The 16,923-nt window shown below is 46.6% G+C and overlaps 1 protein-coding gene across 1 annotated transcript in view; it reads left to right on the top strand.

Moving 5' to 3' along the window:
- Positions 1 to 16,923, top strand: part of CFAP47 (cilia and flagella associated protein 47) — a 583,307-nt gene that overhangs the window by 205,349 nt on the left and 361,035 nt on the right. Inside the window, exon 33 of the mRNA XM_087721802.1 lies at positions 5,352 to 5,547. Within this exon, the coding sequence (XP_087577928.1) occupies positions 5,352 to 5,547 (196 nt within the window). The remainder of the gene's footprint in view (positions 1 to 5,351; positions 5,548 to 16,923) is intronic.

A 16,923-nucleotide genomic window follows, 5' to 3' on the forward strand; every position in this document is an offset into this window, starting at 1 on the left:
CTCAGAAAGCAGCAAGGATCCCACTATCCCCCACCTCCTCTTTCTTCCTCTCTTTCTCCTTTTTGTCCTTCTATCTTTCCCCTCCTTCCCCCCCCCCCAACCCCACTCCCTTCTAGCAGTGATGATGTTACCTAGTTTGGTAATGAAATGTCTGTAAGAAAACCACCAAGCTCAGAGAGCACCCAGGACCCCTCATTACAACCTGGAGCTATCAAGAGTCTCTTCTGTTGGAGAGTCTTGATGCAAGGGAAAATTGAAAATTTTAATTTTAATTCAGTTTTAGCATTTTAATCATCTTTGCCTCTTTCAAATTTTATATGCTTTTTTTTAGGTTTTAATGTTTTATTTGTACACTGCCCGGAGTCCCTTTGTGAGGGAAATGGTTGGTTTCAAAATTTGATCAAATAAATAAATCAAAGCAGGGGCTGAGAGAAAATATGGAAGTGTGGTGCTGTCCCTAAGAGACAAACATAAAAAGACAATCCCTGCAGTGTTTCATCCTCATGGATTTTTAGCCTTCATTTAATTGTTAATTTTAATGCTTCTCTATTAGCTTTTATGGCATTGTAAGCTGTCCCAAATCAGTTAAGCTAGTGAGATGGGAGGTATATAAATTTAATAAATAGACAAACTCAGTTATGGACATGCAGAACAAATTGGAAGTCTCTAAATGATGGATTACAATTGGTGATTCTCACACAAGTCTTTCCTCTTTACCCTTTCAAGAGTATTTTTTTAAAAAACTTTGGTGGGGATGTTGTCTTTGCATATAATCTAGCTTTTACTTTACTTACAAGTACATATAGGTTCCTTCTGATAAAGACCCTTTTAACATCCTGAATTTGCAAAAGATTCCGATCTCTTGCAGGAGCACGAGTCACGCAAGAGCTAAACAATCTTAGCATTAGTCCTGGTTTTCATGTGTCCCATTAAACCACAATAGGGTTGATTGGATTCTGGTTTAGTAATATAAACCCCAATTTGGGGTACCTGAAACACGATTTGCAATCTGTGGATTGACCCCAGGATCCCAAGTCCTGTAGCCCCCAAAGTTTCTTTTTTAATTATTTACCTATTTGAATTTGTTAGCCTGCCAACTCCAATGGACTTTCCTGTCCAGTATCCCTCCCCCCCCCCCTCACTCCTTTCGCCCACTGCATGTACACTACAGGCCCCGATCAAGGCAAGGAGCGAACCGGTGAACCCATCCAGATATAGAATGTGGGAACGCGATGGAGCCTTAAGGGGAAACTCCCCGTTTTGCAAAACCCCCGTTCCATGACATTTTCTGCCAAACCCTGTAAGGAAAATCCTCCCAAGCCGCTCACCCCTCCGTGTTAGCCCCATGGAAACCAGTCAACTTTGCAGCCTTGAAAAGAGAAGGGGGGGCAGATTTATCGTGAAAAAGGAGCCTAGTGAAAGCCCAACGGGCAGGAAACAGTGTAAGCACTGCAGCCAAACTGACCTGGAACAAGGAGCGATGGCTTCCTCCGTCCGCTTCTTCGAGTGGCAGGCCTCGGCTGCGGTTAAGAATCTTTAAACACGGATCTTTCCTCGCCACTTTATGAGGTTGGCCCCGGACTTGCTTTCTGAGCATGGGGCAACGGGCGGTAGTTTGTGTGGCCAGCACAAAATACCATCCGTCCCCGTGCTCAGAAAAGGAAGCCCAGGTAAGTCCTTTGCTAGCAAACAGCTTCTAGGATGCCTGCCACTACCAAAGGACCTTCCCGGAATTGCTTTTCTGAGCACTGGGAGACAGACGGTAGTTTGTGCAGTGTTGCCGGCGCCTAGGAGGTCCCATGAGACCAGACGTGCTGCGTATGCTTCCGCCCCCACGCCCGTGCTTTCTGGCAGCCAAGCATCTTAGGCAAGTCCAGGGACCTTGCAAAGGCCTTGCGAGGTCCCTGAATTTGTCAAAGACGCCGGCTGCGCCGCATAAGCTCCCACCGCCGCCCCTGCGCCCATGCTTTCTGGCGCCCCTGCGGCCCTGCACTATAAGCGAGCCCAGGATCCTTGCAAGGCCACAAAAGGTCACTGCATTCGCTTATAGTTCAGGGCTGTGGCAGGCCGCTCCAGATGGCCTGCTGCTGCCTCCCCGGCCCCGCGCTTAGTTGCAGCTTACTTAGCTCCTCGGAGTCGGCAGGCAGCAATGGAGAGCCCAGCAGGAAAAGAGGTAGATAGGGTTCCTAGAGGTGGGTGGGGTGATTGGTGAGCCAGCCAATCAGTGAGCGGTGGGTGGGGCTAGGATAGTGCGGATGGGCAGGGGGAGCGAATAATGGAGTGGCTTCCGGACGGGCAGGGATGAGCGAGCGAGCGACAGGGCCAGGGCGTTCCGGAACTTACTTACTTTCGGGTCCACCAGTGGAACCTCTTCTAACTGATTCGGTAGATTTGATGAACCGGTTCTACTGAACCGGTGCAATCCGGTAGGAACCCATCACTGGAAGGATTCCAGAAGGAGCTTGGAGGGATACCTGACTCCCTTGCCCACAACCCGACAGAGGCCTTAGTTGCAGCCTGGAATGTTGCAGCGGCTGAGGCTCTGGATCAGATTGCGCCTGCGGCCTCTCTGCGGCAGTGGATCCAGGAAGGCACCTTGGTTCACCGAGAAACTCCGGGAGATGAAGCGCCAAAAGAAACGCCTAGAGCGACACTGGAGGGCTAGTAACTCCGAATCTGACCGAACACTGTTAAGAGCCTTTATTAGGACTTATTTAGTGGCGATACGGGCGGCAAAATGCACATATTTTTCCGCTCTTATTGCATCCGCGGAATACCGCCCAGCCACCCTGATTAGGGTGACCCGCTCCCTCCTAAAAGGTGAGGAAGCGGGGGAACCCTTACAGGGAAGAGCTGAGGAGTTTGTTCAGTTTCTGTCAGATAAAATCACTCAGATTCGGGCGGACCTGGACTCTACTTGGGCAGCACCAGCTGAGATGCTGAGGGAGGGTCTTAGTCAGATTTGCTGGGATGAGTTCGAGTTTGTCACCCCGGAGGAAGTGGACAAGGCCATGGGAGCGATGAAATCCTCCACCTGTTTATTGGACCCGTGCCCCTCCTGGCTGGTTTCGACCAACAAGGAGGTAACACGAGGCTGGCTCCAGAGGATTACGAACGCTTCTTTACAGGAGGGGTTTTCCCGCAGCCTCTTAAGGAAGCGGTGGTAAGACCCCTCCTTAAGAAGCCTTCTCTGGACCCAGCTATTCTTAAGAACTATTGTCCTGTCTCCAACCTTCCTTTTTTGGGAAATGTTGTTGAGAAGGTGGTGGCGCTTCAACTCTGACGGACCTTGAATGAAGCAGATTATCTAGACTTCTTTCAGTCTGGCTTCAGGCCTGGATACAGCACAGAAACCACTTTGGTCGCACTGACCGATGATCTCTGGCGGGCCAGGGATAGAGGACATTCCTCTATCCTGGTGCTTCTTGACCTCTCAGCGGCTTTGGATACCATCGACCATGGTATCCTTCTGCGACGGTTAGAGGAGGTGGGGGTGGGAGGCACCGTTCTATGGTGGTTCTCCTCTTACCTCTCTGACAGGTCGCAGTCGGTGTTGGTCGGGTGACAGAGGTCAACCCCGAGGCCCCTTAAATGTGGGGTGCCGCAGGGCTCAGTCTTGTCCCCCCTTCTATTTACTATCTACATGAAGCCGCTGGGTGAGATCATTCGACAGCACGGGGTGAAGTATCATCAGTATGCTGATGATACACAATTATATCTCTCTGCCCCGTGCCAGCTCAGTGTAGCGGCGGACATGATGTGCCGGTGCCTGGAGGCTGTTAGGATCTGGATGGGGGTAAACAAACTCGTGCTCAATCCCGACAAGACTGAGTGGCTATGGATGTTCCCCCTGAAGGACAGCGCATATAGTCATCCTTGATCCTGGGGAGCGAAAACTTACACCCCTCAGAGAGGGCACGCAATTTGGGGGTCCTCCTGGATTCACAGCTGACACTGGAACATCATCTGTTGGCTGTGACCAGGGGAGCCTTTGCCCAGGTTCGCCTGGTGCACCAATTGCGGCCCTACTTGGATCGGGAGGCACTCCAAACTGTCACTCATGCCCTAGTCACCTCAAGGCTGGATTACTGCAACGTGTTCTACATGGGGCTACCCTTGAAAAGTGTTCGGAGACTGCAACTAGTCCAGAATGCAGCTGCGCAAGCGATATGGGGTGTACCTAGGTTACACCTATCCTCCGCGAGCTGCACTGGCTACCCATTGGTCTCCGGACGCAATTCAAGGTGTTGGTTATTACCTTTAAAGCCCGACATGGCTTAGGACCAGCATACCTGCAAGACCGCCTACTGCCACACTCCTCCCAGTGGCCGGTGAGATCGCACAGGGTTGGCCTCCTTCAGATGCCATTAGCCAGACAATGTCGGCTGGCGGCTCTCCAGAGGAGAGTCTTCTCTGTGGCTGCCCCAACCCTTTGGAACAAACTACCCCCTGAAATCTGGACTTCACCCACTCTCATGGCCTTCAGAAAAGCTGTCAAGACCTGGCTCATTGTTGAGGTCCAGCCCTGATTGAAATGAATGTATTTGTGTCATTTTAACTTGTCTTATTTTATTTTTACTTTCTTTTATTTTCTTTCTCTTCCCTTCTGTAAGCCGCCCGGAGTCCTTCGGGATTGGGCGGCCTATAAATAAAATCAAACTTACAAACTTACAAACCACTGGTCTAGGTTTTGTAGTTGGTAATTTGTACCATTTTTATATTTATAAAATATAAAAATGAAATCTAAAAAGTACTGTGAGTTTGGGAGCTAAACAAGAAATAATAATTGAATACTCTTCTTCAAGATGACTGGAATACTAGTGGTTATTTAGATTGCCACAGCTCAGATTTGGTAGCCCCTAATCTTAAATCCAATACTGAAAGATTAAAAGGTAATGATAAAGATTTGGTTTGCTATAACTGGGTTGGTGGGGGGGAGAAGAATGGAATTTACTGTAAACAATGCAGAGTCCATCCTATTATAGTACTACCATGCAACCACTGAAATCATTTTTGGTTTAGGATAAGAATGGAAAAATTATACCTTCAATATACATAGTTTGTAGATTGTATTGTATCACTATTGTAGCAAAGAATCAATTTTCTCTTTCAAAAACATGAGCTTTCATTTACCTGAGTTTGTTTTTAACACTGATAGGAACCCATAAGTCTATGTGTGGCATTCAGCGAAGGTAAATATGAAATGTAAAACATTCTTATAGTAGCATTACTAGTTAGAAAATTCAATTGCTGCATAAGTAGAAATATTAAAATATTAAAGTTCATTTAGTAGGATTTTGTATAATGTACAACTAATTATTGGTAAAAAGCAATATAGCTTGTTGTTTCAGATTCTGATTCTCCAGCGAATCTCTGTTCTTGAGGACACTAGCCACACCAATGCAGAAGATGCAGAACACCTTCCAAAAATAAGCACCAATCTTTTGTCAAGTAATATATATTCTTCATCTGAAATAATTCTTCTTATTTGGATGAACAGACATTTTGAGAAGACACGAAAAATTGTGTGGAAAAACTGCAAGAAAGGTGGGGAAAATCACTGAATGTGTTAACTATATAGACTTTTTTTCCTGCGGTACAAGAAAGGAGATCATCTCACATTATTGCTATAATTTCCTATTGCAGTTTTATAATTTTACAGTTGGTATACATTAGTATAATTTTCTCAAATATATTGCATTAAAAAGTTCAGAAATACCATTTCTTCTTTGAACAAAATTTCCATTGAAACACTTTTTTTTTACAGTTGTCCCTTGACCCTCCCTTGTTTTAATAACTTCCATTCATTGTTAGACTGTTGTTGGGAGGTGTAGGAAGAAAAGACTACATTTTATCATTCTTTTTGTCAGATAGGCTCCAAGGTGCAACTAGTAGAACGCTTGTCCATAGTATCTGAAACAAAGAAAAAAGTCCGCCATTTTCAAGGTGATTCTTAATTCCTACACTAGCTATATACTTCTGGCTGTATACTGCTGGGGCAGCACACTCCCCAGCCTGGAATTATAAATTCCACTATCAACTAACTTTTAACTACAGGCAAATAAAGGCATGGCATAAAACAATGCAAACTTGATTATCTAATTAACTAAGATAAACAGAGCCATAACACCAAACATACAAACTTAACTAACTAATTAACTGAGTTACACAAAGGCATAGCATCAAACAATGTAAACAGTGAGGTAAACACAAAGCATGCAAAGCTTGAGGTTCAATCTTCTAGTTTGGTCTTCCTTAGCAGCAGGTCGGTGATTGGTCTGGTGTAGAGCTTCTTGGTGAAAGTCTGCTGGTCACAACATGACTCCAGCAGGTTTGTGACTTGAACTTCCACCTGGCGAACTAGTCCATCATCACTGGGTAGGACATGGTGCACAAGTCCCATAGGCTATGAGTTCCAGTGGACACAAATCCTTTAGGCCACAAGTTCCAATACATGTCCCTGCTGGTGGTAGCCAGTCACCTGTCTTCTGGGTCAGCAAGGTGGCTGGGATGAGGATAGTTGGGTTTTCAGGATCTGAAGAAACTGGGCTCAAAGGTCAAGCGTTGATGATAGCTGCCACCTCTGTCATGAGGGTGGTGAGGATGATCATTGCTAAGCCCAACACGAGAGGTCTCGGTCTGGAGAAGTGTTTGAAGTGAGCATTCTTGGGAATGGTTGAGGGGTAATTGTGGTGCTAGTTTAACCTTTCCCCGTGATGAAACTGATGTGAATGTCATTCTCCCCGCTGTTGCCTTCACTGCAGCAACAGGCGAGATGGGAACGTACGTTCGCTGCAAAGGAACATTTTGGAGATAACTCAAGGAGGCACGCCACATCTCCCATTCTTGCTTCTGTTGATTGTACTATTTGACACTGGACCACATGAAACATAGGTAGTTTTGATGGTCTTCTCTGACAAGGAATGAGTAGAACATCTGCTGGATGTTGGCCATGATGGCTATGGCTTTCTTTCTGAAGCGAATGAGCCTGCTGAGCAGATTGTTGGTGAGGTCAGGTCCTGTGAGAAGGACCTTGTTCAGAGAGAGGCCTCTGAATTGCATGCTGGCATCGAAGGCTACTTGAATCTGGCCTGGCTTTTGTGGGTGATACATTCCAAAGGATGGCAGGTACCAGCATTCCTCACTGTTTCTCAGAGGTGGAGCAAGTTTTGCATGTCTGTTCTGGACCATCTTGTCCATGAACTCCACTAAATGAGCTTTCACTGCATGCTACTTTTTCATGAGTCATCTCAGACTGAAGAGGTGAGAGAGAGCATGCTCATGGTTGTTTGGAAGCCGTTGCCTTGGTATGCGAAAGGTTTGTGAAGCCACTCAATTCTTGGTAGCATCCTGTTGAAATCCCTTGTTCATGAGTCTCAGAAATTCTTTGTCCTCTATCAACAAGGCCGAATCATTGTCTTCTTTGCTGGTCTGGAACACTGTTGCTCCAAAAACTGGTTTAATTGAGGAAGTCGTGAAGTGTTCTTGGCAAGGTTTCAAGTGGAATGTTCTTCCATTAAAGAGAGTGGAAGTTGCAAAGACATTTGCCCAGGTTGGGACCTGCAGCCGATCAACACAAGCCATCCCAAAGATGCCCCTTCCAAGTTCCGTCTTGAGGGTAAATGGGGAGCCTCTTGGGCCTTTGACCACTTCTTGGGGGAGGGGGTGTGAGAGCATTGGAGGTGCCTGCTCCCGGCAAGAGCAGGATTTCGGCTTTGAGATCCAGAGCAGGAAAGTGATTGGCCATGTGCTTCAGGTGAGGTGTGGTGCTTGCTAAGTCTGGTGTTGCAATCTGACTGCAATAATCTGGTGGATCATCCCATTCTAGTAATGGCGACATTGGGAACTGTCCACTCCCATCCAACAATTCTATGCAGAGTCCATCAACTTTCCTCCCTGCCGTGCGCTGGGGCCCAGTGCGTGTTGATATCATTATATTCTTCACTTTGGATGTCAATGAGACCGACGAGTGCAGAATTGGCTGATGTGCAATAGCTTTGCACATCTACTATCTCATGTATCTTCCTGGCTTCTTCTGGGCATCTGTTGGGGTAGACTTTCGTTAAGCAGATTGGTTGGTATAAGTGTGGGGATGGTGAGTCACCACATACTGATGTGCAATTGACACTTGCAGCCACTTCTGGGTGCGCTTTGGTACTACGCTGAGGCACTTTGGCTGGATGAGGGTTAGGAGTTGTCCGTTGTGGTGACTCAGAGTCTGCAAACTCTGTTCTGTGGGCCATACGTCCATGCTCGAATTGCTTTGAGATTCTCCTCCTTGTTCCTGTTGTGGTGGGCTTGGATCATCCATGTAGGCTTTAACATGCTTGTGCGGGTTATCTTTTTCCAGCTTCCTAGGACTGAAGTTGAGGGAGATGTAATTAGCCTTCGTCTGTAGAGCTTTGGCCCATATCATTTTTTCTTTCGCTTCCTGCTTCCGCTGAAAATATTACAGTTGAGCCTGAGATTTGGCATTACGTAGGTTTGCAGCTGCTTCCTCTTCCCAAACTTTGGCTTCTGCGGCTGCCCTCTTTGCCTGAGCTTTGGCATTATGTAGATTCACAGTTGCTTCCTCTTCCCGAGCTTTGGCTTCGCGTAGAACTTTCTCTGCTTCCACGGTTGCCATCTTTTCCTTCAGCAGCTGCCCTTCCCTTGCTGCCTTTAGATCTGCCTGGGCTATCTCAGCTTCCATTTGTGCTTCTGCAGCTCTAGATGCCCATGACATCTGGCTGTAACAGGAAGATTGCTGTGAGATGCTGGTGCCCACTCGAGATCGGGTTGGTTTTGGGCGGACTTGTCAGCCACTAGGGTGCATTGCAAAACGTTGTAGATCCAAGTGCAGTTCACTTGTCAGCCACTAGGGTGCATTGGAAGACTATGTAGATGTAGGTGCAGTCCTCTTGTCGGCCACTTTGTAGATGCAGGCTCAGACTGCTTGTTGGCCACTAGGGTGCGTTGCATGCGTTAGCTTGAAATACTGGACTGCAGTTTGTAGGGGAGCCACCAGAGGGTGCTATTTGTGACTAATGTTTAGAGTGATTGGTAATGGAGTTTTCCTTGCTGAGGTTTGTAAAGCTAACTCTCCATTTTTGAATTCCTAAGGGTCTTTATCCAGACTTGGAACGCATCTTGGACCTTGCTAGCTTGGTACCTCCTAAAGGGGTTGTGCCTTTTCCCAATAATTCATAATCAATAGTAAAAAATCAGCAAGATCATAACTTGCTGGCCTTTCAGCTGGACTGCATCTGTCTTGTGACCATTTGACTGCCAGATGGCTTTGCACACACAAAGTAAGCTGATGCTGGGATGGTTGGGGCCTCTTTATTGTCCCTCGTTGCCAGGACAAATTATCAATAAAGTTCAAAGAACTTGGAAGGTCAGATCTGGGCTAGCTGACCTCTTACCTATTCAAATTCTGTTTACATGGAGACCTTTCCATGAGGCTTTTACAACACTTAAGGAGTAAGGCTTGGAATTTGCTCTGATTTACTGAAACAGGTTTCTCTTTCTTTGTTAGGCTGCTTAAGCCACATGTGTTTGGCCTTAACAACAGCAGATTGGACTGGATAGGTTGGGGGTGCTGCTTTATCATGTGATTCCTGGGTCCCCTCCCCTGGTGCTAAATTAGATGGAAACAAAGTTGATCTTGCTTTCAAACAGGGAGAGAGAGGAAACATGTTTTTTAACTCTGCAGGATCTGCTTTTTCAGTATATCAGAGGAGAAACAAGAGTCTAGTCCCGGGATGGTGAACCTTTGGCACGCGTGCTACAAGTGGCACATGGAGCCATTTGTCAGAGCATGCAAGGCATTGCCCTGTCAGCTGGCTAATGTGAATACTCGCGCTGCCCAGCTGACTTCAGCCTTCTTTTGAGGCAATTTTTCGCCCTCCCCAGGCTCCAGAGGCTTTATAGGATCCTGGGGAGGGTGAAAACAGCCCCCACCCGCTCCTCCAGAGGCTCTCTGGAGGCTTCAGGAGCTTCCCTGAAGTTTGAGAACAGACTTCCAGTTTGCTCGTAGGGCTGGTTTTAGCCCTCTGGAGCCTTCAAGGGCCTTCTTGGAGGGCAAAAAACAACCCTAAGAGCAAACTGCTAGTCTCCGGTTTGTCTGTAGGGCCGTTTTTTGCCCTCCGGAGCCTTCAGGGAAGCGTCCTGAAGGTCCTTGAGGGCTCTGGAGGACTAAAAACTGCCCTTCGGACAAACCGGAAGTGACTTCTGGTTTGCTCGTAGGGTCATTTTTTGCCCTCCAGAGCCTTCAGGGAAGTCTCTGGAAGGCCTCTGAAGGCTCCAGAGGACTAAAACCGGCCCTACAAGCAAACCAGAAGTCCGTTCCTGAACCTGGTTTGCCTGTAGGGCCATTTGTTTGCTCTCCAGAGGCTTCAGAGAAGCTCTTAAAGCCTCCGGAGGCTGTCCTATAAAGCCTCTGGAGCCTGGGGAGGGCAAAAAAAGCATGCACGCTGGGGTCATGCATTGCATTATGGGTGTGATATGCCTGCGCCCCCCCCCCTGCGCCCTGACACATTTGCCACGCGAGCCAAAAAAGGTTTGCCATCACTGGTCTAGCCTGTAAGCATTCTTTCACAAACAAAAACAGGCTTTTCACAACAGATTGAGCCAGCTACGTTGTAGAGGCTGCTTTTCTCAAGAAACTCCTGGCCCCCTTCTAGCACATTTTCTTAATCACAACAAAGTCTTCCATCTCAGGAGAGTTCATCAGCTTTTCTCACTGACAAGGATGTTTCTCTTTGCTCCAAGAGGGGAAGGGGGAAATCCTGGCAGCTGTTCTCAGTTAAAATGCAAACAGAGTCTGGGATTCAACATCCTTTTTACTCAAGGGGAGCAAAAACATCAGCATCTTTTTAGTGTTCTGCCTTGAGCGTTGTAGGCTTGCTGGGGCATGCAGTTAACTCCACGCTTATGAATTTCATTCAGATCAAGTTTATTATCAGGCATTCTTAATAGTAAAACTTACAGTTCAGTGTTAAGATACTTCTGACTTTCCATAATCTGTCCCATCACATAGTATAAAAAGATAATTATTTCACTCCCATGCTGAGTGGAGATACAAACACTACTATTCCGGTTCACAAAGGCATTTAAACTGACCGGCTATAAACTTTGTGCACAGGCAGAATACCTCAGTGGCAAATCAGAAAGACATATGTGATCACAGGTCATGGAACTACATTTCCCATAAAGCAATCTCTGCCTACATTTCCCGTGAAGTAGTTTCTTAAAGGACACAGTTCTTAATTCCTACACTAGCTATATACTGCTGGCTTTACACTGCTTGGGCAGCACACCCAGAAACCAGGCCCAACACACATAATGCCCAAACACCCCCCCCCATTAAAAAATTCCCTGCCCCTAAACCACCCAAACATCCACCCAACAGACCAAGTAATGCTCTCCAATAGGCCACTGATGGTGGCCCTTTAGTTCATTGTTAAGTGCAATTATAGCTCTGGGATAAAAACTATTCAGAAGATGTGTGGTCCTAGTTTTAATTGTTCTGTATCTTCTGCCAGAAGGCAACAGTCTAAAAAGATTGTAAGCAAGATGGGAAGAGTCTCTGAGAACGTTATGCAACTTCCTCAAACAGCGAGATGCGAAGATGTCATCCAGGCCTGATAGCTGGAGCTCGGTGATATTCTGGGCAGTTTTAATGATTCTCTGTAGAGCTTTTTTGTCCGCTGCAGAGCTGCTCCCATACCATGCAAGAATGCCGTATGTCAGGACACACTCAATAGTGCTGCGATAGTAGGATAGAAGTAGATGATGCTGAGATAGATTTAGCATTCTCAGGAAATACAGCATCTTCTGTGCCTTCTTCACAAGCATGTTAGCATGGTCCATGAGAGGTCCTCCGAGATATAAATGCCCATAAATTTAAAACTACCAACCCTCTCCACCTCCTCGCCATTTATGTACAATAGTAAATGTACATCTCTCTTCCTCCTGAAGTCAATTATAAGTTCTTTAGTTTTTGTGTTAAGTGTAAGATTATTTTCTTTACACAACAATGTCAGCCCTTGTACTTCCTTCCTATAAGCAGACTCATTGTTCTTATTAATGAGCCCCACCACTCTTGTGTCATCTGCAAATCGAATAATTGTGTTGGCGTTATACAACGGGGTACATTCAGGTGTGTACAAAGAATAAAGGAAGAATAAAGAAAGTAGTTTATTACACCACTGAAAATATGGTAACCATAAAGATAAAACAATTTTTTTGGTATTCATTGCAGATACAATGCAGAATTTCAATTTGGAGCATTAATATTTAAAATAACATGCGAAATATTCTTTTATTTTATTTTATTTTTTATTTTTCATTACACAAACAACAATGGGAAAGGGAGGAGATGGAAAAAAAAAGGAAAAAAAGGGGGGGGGGAGGGGACACCCATCTTCACATACAATATGTCGTTTGATCACAGGTGCATCCCTACTAAGTTTATACATCCCATATCTCTCTGTTGTATATTTAATAAGCACCACAATAAGCTAGGGTTTAAAAAAAAAAGAAAAAAGTAGAACAAGGAAAGAAAAGGGTGAGGGGAGGGGGGGAGGCCAAAAAGGACACAAAAAGTCCAAAAAGGGGGGGGGGAACAAAAAAAAAAGAAAAAGAAAAAAAAACCATCATCACATGCAGCATGTCGCTTGATTACGGTTGTTTTAACATCTACATCTTCAAATAATATTTACCATCTCAGATATTTCCTCTAATGTAACTAAAGGCCTCATTTTCCTTCTACAATATATATTCAGTTAACATTAACATTGTTTTCCCCCAGAGAATATACTTCTATTCATTGTTAACCTTGCATTTCATACCTTCAAACAGAGATCTTATTCCTTCATTGTTCAACAAGGCATCGCTGCCTATATATACCAGTTTTCATTTGTTCCCCTATTAGAATTGCCTTATCAGCAGCGAAATATCATTATAGTAAGTTCTTAACCTTATACATTATATCACCAGACCTTATATTAGTACTTCCTTATATCATTGTTGAATTATTTCACAGCATAATTATATCATCATTTACTTTTTCCAATTAAGGCATAAGTGTATCATTTTTCATTTCCAAGATTTTGTTTTTTTTCCCTTAGCCATTGATAAAACAAGTCCCATATCTTATAAAATTGTTCATCCTCTTGCTCTCTAATTTCAAATGTCAATTTACTCATTTCGGCACAGTCCATTATTTTTCGAATGATTTCTTCCTCTTTTGGTATTGTTTCATTTTTCCAGTTTTTTGCAAATACAATTCTGGCTGCTGTTAACACATTTACAATCAAATATTTTAAGTCTTTGTTGTAGGTTTCTGGTAAAATTCCCAATAAAAAGACCTCTGGTTTAAAGTCTATTTGTTTGTGTATCATTTTCTCCAACCACATGTGGATTTTAGTCCAGTATCTTTTGGCTTCAGTGCAAGTCCACCACATGTGGTAGTATGAGCCAGGTATCTGGTGACATTTCCAACACTTTTCTGATTTATTCTTGAACATTCTTGGGATTCTGGTCGGGGGTAGATGCCACCTGTAAAACATCTTATACAAGTTTTCTCTATATGCAGTAGACATTGTCATTTTGTAATTTTGAGACCACAATTTCTGCCAATTCTCTAAATCAATCCCATACTTAAAATTTTTCCCCCAAGCAATCATAGTTTCTTTAACTTGTTCTTCATGCAATTTAAACTCCAATAAATATCCATATAGTTTTTTAATTACTTTTTCATCAGTACCTGTTAGAATTTTGTCTAGCTCAGTCATTTTATTATAGAGACCTTTAGTTTTTCTATCTTCATTATATCTAGATTGTATCTGTACATATGAATACCAGTTCATTTCCATCCCTTCTTGCTTCAACTCTTGACTAGATTTGAGCTCACCCTCTGTATTCAATAATTCTATATATCTAACTGTTTGTTCCTTTTTATGTATTATCGGATACGAGAATGCTTCAGTTGTTGATGTCCAGACTGGAATTTTTAAATAATGTAATTTTTTAATCTTTTCCCAATTTAACAACAACGCCTCCCTCTGTGGGCTACCTCCAGGGGTTTGAACTTCCCCACCTCGGGCTTGCTGCGGCTTGTTGGACTCCTGGGCCATTGGGGCCCTTTGGGATCGTTAGGCCCGACCAGGGGATGGAACACCCTCCCCTTTTCTTCTCCTTTTTTTTCCATCTGACCACGTATTAGACCCTTAGACTTTACTCATCATGGTTAATCTCCCGGCCCCTGCTGTGGCAACGGACATCTGGAACTATTCTATTCTTCTGCCACCCCTCACTTGGACTGTACTGAACTCTTTGTCCCATCTAATTCAGTTTTCCTCAGGGTGCGCCCCCCCCCTTTGGGGGGGGCGGAAGACACCTCCAGACTTATATTTTTCCATCTGACATTATACCGGACTCTCTGTTGGCTCTGACAGTCAACATAAGCCAAGTACAGACTTTGTACGCCCGCGCAAATTTTTAATTGGTATGTTGAGAGTATGGGAGTGTATGGATAGTGTGAATGACCCACTTTTATTATTATTATAGTTGTATTTTTGTGTTTTAACCATAGTGTGGGGATTGTTTGTGTGAGTGCCTGAGTATGTTTGACTCGGAGGACCTGCCGGGGGATGCGGGAGTCACCGGGGTGGTTGGGGGAACTACAGCTACGGGAGAGGGTCGGAGCATTGCGGTCATAACAGGGAGGGGCAGATACGGCGGGGGCTTTAGGGCTGGCCATTACCGGGGAAGGAGGGCTCGCTACATCACAGAGATCCCTCCTTCCGGCCCTATGAGTCCCACTCCAAGACCAGATGGCGTGAGTAGTCAGGACCCTGGTCTCAGGCTGTTGTCGCTAAATGCCAGGTCTGTTGTTCACAAAGCTCCACTCATCCGGGACTTAATTGTTGACGAGAGGGCAGACCTGGCATGTATTACTGAAACCTGGCTGGGCACAGAAGGAGGAGTCCCCCTTGTAGAGATGTGCCCAGAGGGATTTCAGGTGCTTCATCAGCCGAGAGCCCAGGGAAGGGGTGGCGGTGTGGCTATTGTTATCCAGGAGTCTCTGTTACCTCGTAGGGTCCCTGCTCCGGAGCTTGTCGGGTGTGAGTCCCTGCTGATAAAGTTGGACCTCAAGGGTCAAGTGGGTTTGCTGCTAACGTACCTGCCTCCCAACTGCGTTGCAGCATCCCTCCCCTCGCTCCTCGAGTCAGTAGCCGAGCTGGCAGTTGAGTTCCCCAGGCTTATAGTTCTGGGGGACTTTAATTTGCCATCGCTCGGTGAACGCTCTGACGGGGCGCAGGAGTTCATGGCTTCCATGACAGCCATGGGCTTGACCCAGGTAATTCGGGGCCCAACTCATGCAGCGGGTCACATGCTCGACCTCATATTCCTCTCGGAGCAGTGGATGTGTGATCTTGGTCTGAGGGGTAATGAGATCATACCCCTGTCGTGGTCAGACCACTGCCTACTGAGGCTTGACTTCCGGAGGCCAAACCCCCACCGTAGGGAGGAGGAACCGACCAGGTGGTTCCGCCCCAGGCGACTTATGGACCCTTTGAGGTTCCAGACGGAGCTTGGGGTTATTCCTGATACTCTCGCCCACAGTTCGGCGGAGGCTCTGGTTGCCGCCTGGCATTCGGCGGCATCGGAGTCTCTTGATCGGATTGCGCCACTACGGCCCCTCCGGGTCAGCGGATCCCAGAAACCTCCTTGGTTCACTGAGGAGCTCCGGGAGAAGAAACGCCGGAGGAGACGCCTAGAGCACCTGTGGAGGTCCGATAAGTCCGAGGCGAACCGAGCACTTTTGACTACCTGCACCAAGGATTACGTCCGGGCACTGAGAGCTGCCCAAAGAACACACATCTCCGCCTTGGTTGCGTCCGCCGAGTCACGCACAGCCGCCCTGTTTAGGATCACCCGCTCCCTCCTCAATAGGAGGGATGCGGGAGACCCCTTGCAGGGTAGGGCTGAGGACTATGCTCAGTTCTTGGCGGACAAAGTGGCTCGGTTTTGGTCGGACTTGGACTCCACCGCAGTAGATCCAGCCGAGACACAGGAGGATTACTTGGCAAACCATCACTGGGTTGAGTTCCAGGAAGTTGCCTCTGGGGATGTGGACAAGGCCATTCGAGCTGTAAGTGCCTCCACCTGCATTCTGGACCCGTGTCCCTCCGGGCTGGTTGCCAACAGCAGGGAGGTGACACATGGCTGGATCCAGGCGGTCGTGACCGCCTCCCTTCGGGAGGGGCACTTTCCCGCCGCACTTAAAACGGCGGTGGTGAGACCCCTCCTGAAGAAACCATCCTTGGATCCAGCCATTTTAAACAACTATCGTCCTGTCTCCAACCTCCCTTTTATTGGGAAGGTTGTGGAGAAGGTGGTGGCCTTCCAGCTCCAACGGGCCTTGGAGGAAGCTAGTTATCTTGACCCCTTCCAGTCCAGCTTCAGACCTGGTTACAGCACAGAAACCGCTTTGGTCGCATTGACCGATGATCTCTGGAGGGCCAGAGATGGAGGCCATGCATCCATCCTGGTTCTCCTTGACCTCTCAGCGGCTTTCGATACCATCGACCATGGTATCCTTCTGCGACGACTGCGGGAGGTGGGGGTGGGAGGCACTGTTTTGCAGTGGTTCTCCTCCTACCTCTCGGACAGGTCGCAGTCGGCGTTGGTGGGGGGGGCAGAGATCGTCCCTGAGCCCCCTAACATGCGGGGTGCCGCAGGGCTCAGTCTTATCCCCCCTACTATTTAACATATACATGAAACCGCTGGGCGAGATCATTCGGAGGCACGGGATAAAATACCACCAATATGCGGACGATACGCAATTGTATCTGTCCGCCCCGTGCCAACTCAATGAAGCGGTGGACGTGATGAACCAGGGTCTTGAGGCCGTTAAGAACTGGATGAGCGCTA

Source organism: Thamnophis sirtalis, unplaced genomic scaffold (assembly GCF_051295495.1).
Source record: "Thamnophis sirtalis isolate CommonGarterSnake01/CBP01778 unplaced genomic scaffold, rThaSir2_p1.2 scaffold_8, whole genome shotgun sequence".
Classification (NCBI taxonomy): Eukaryota; Metazoa; Chordata; class Lepidosauria; order Squamata; family Natricidae; genus Thamnophis; species Thamnophis sirtalis.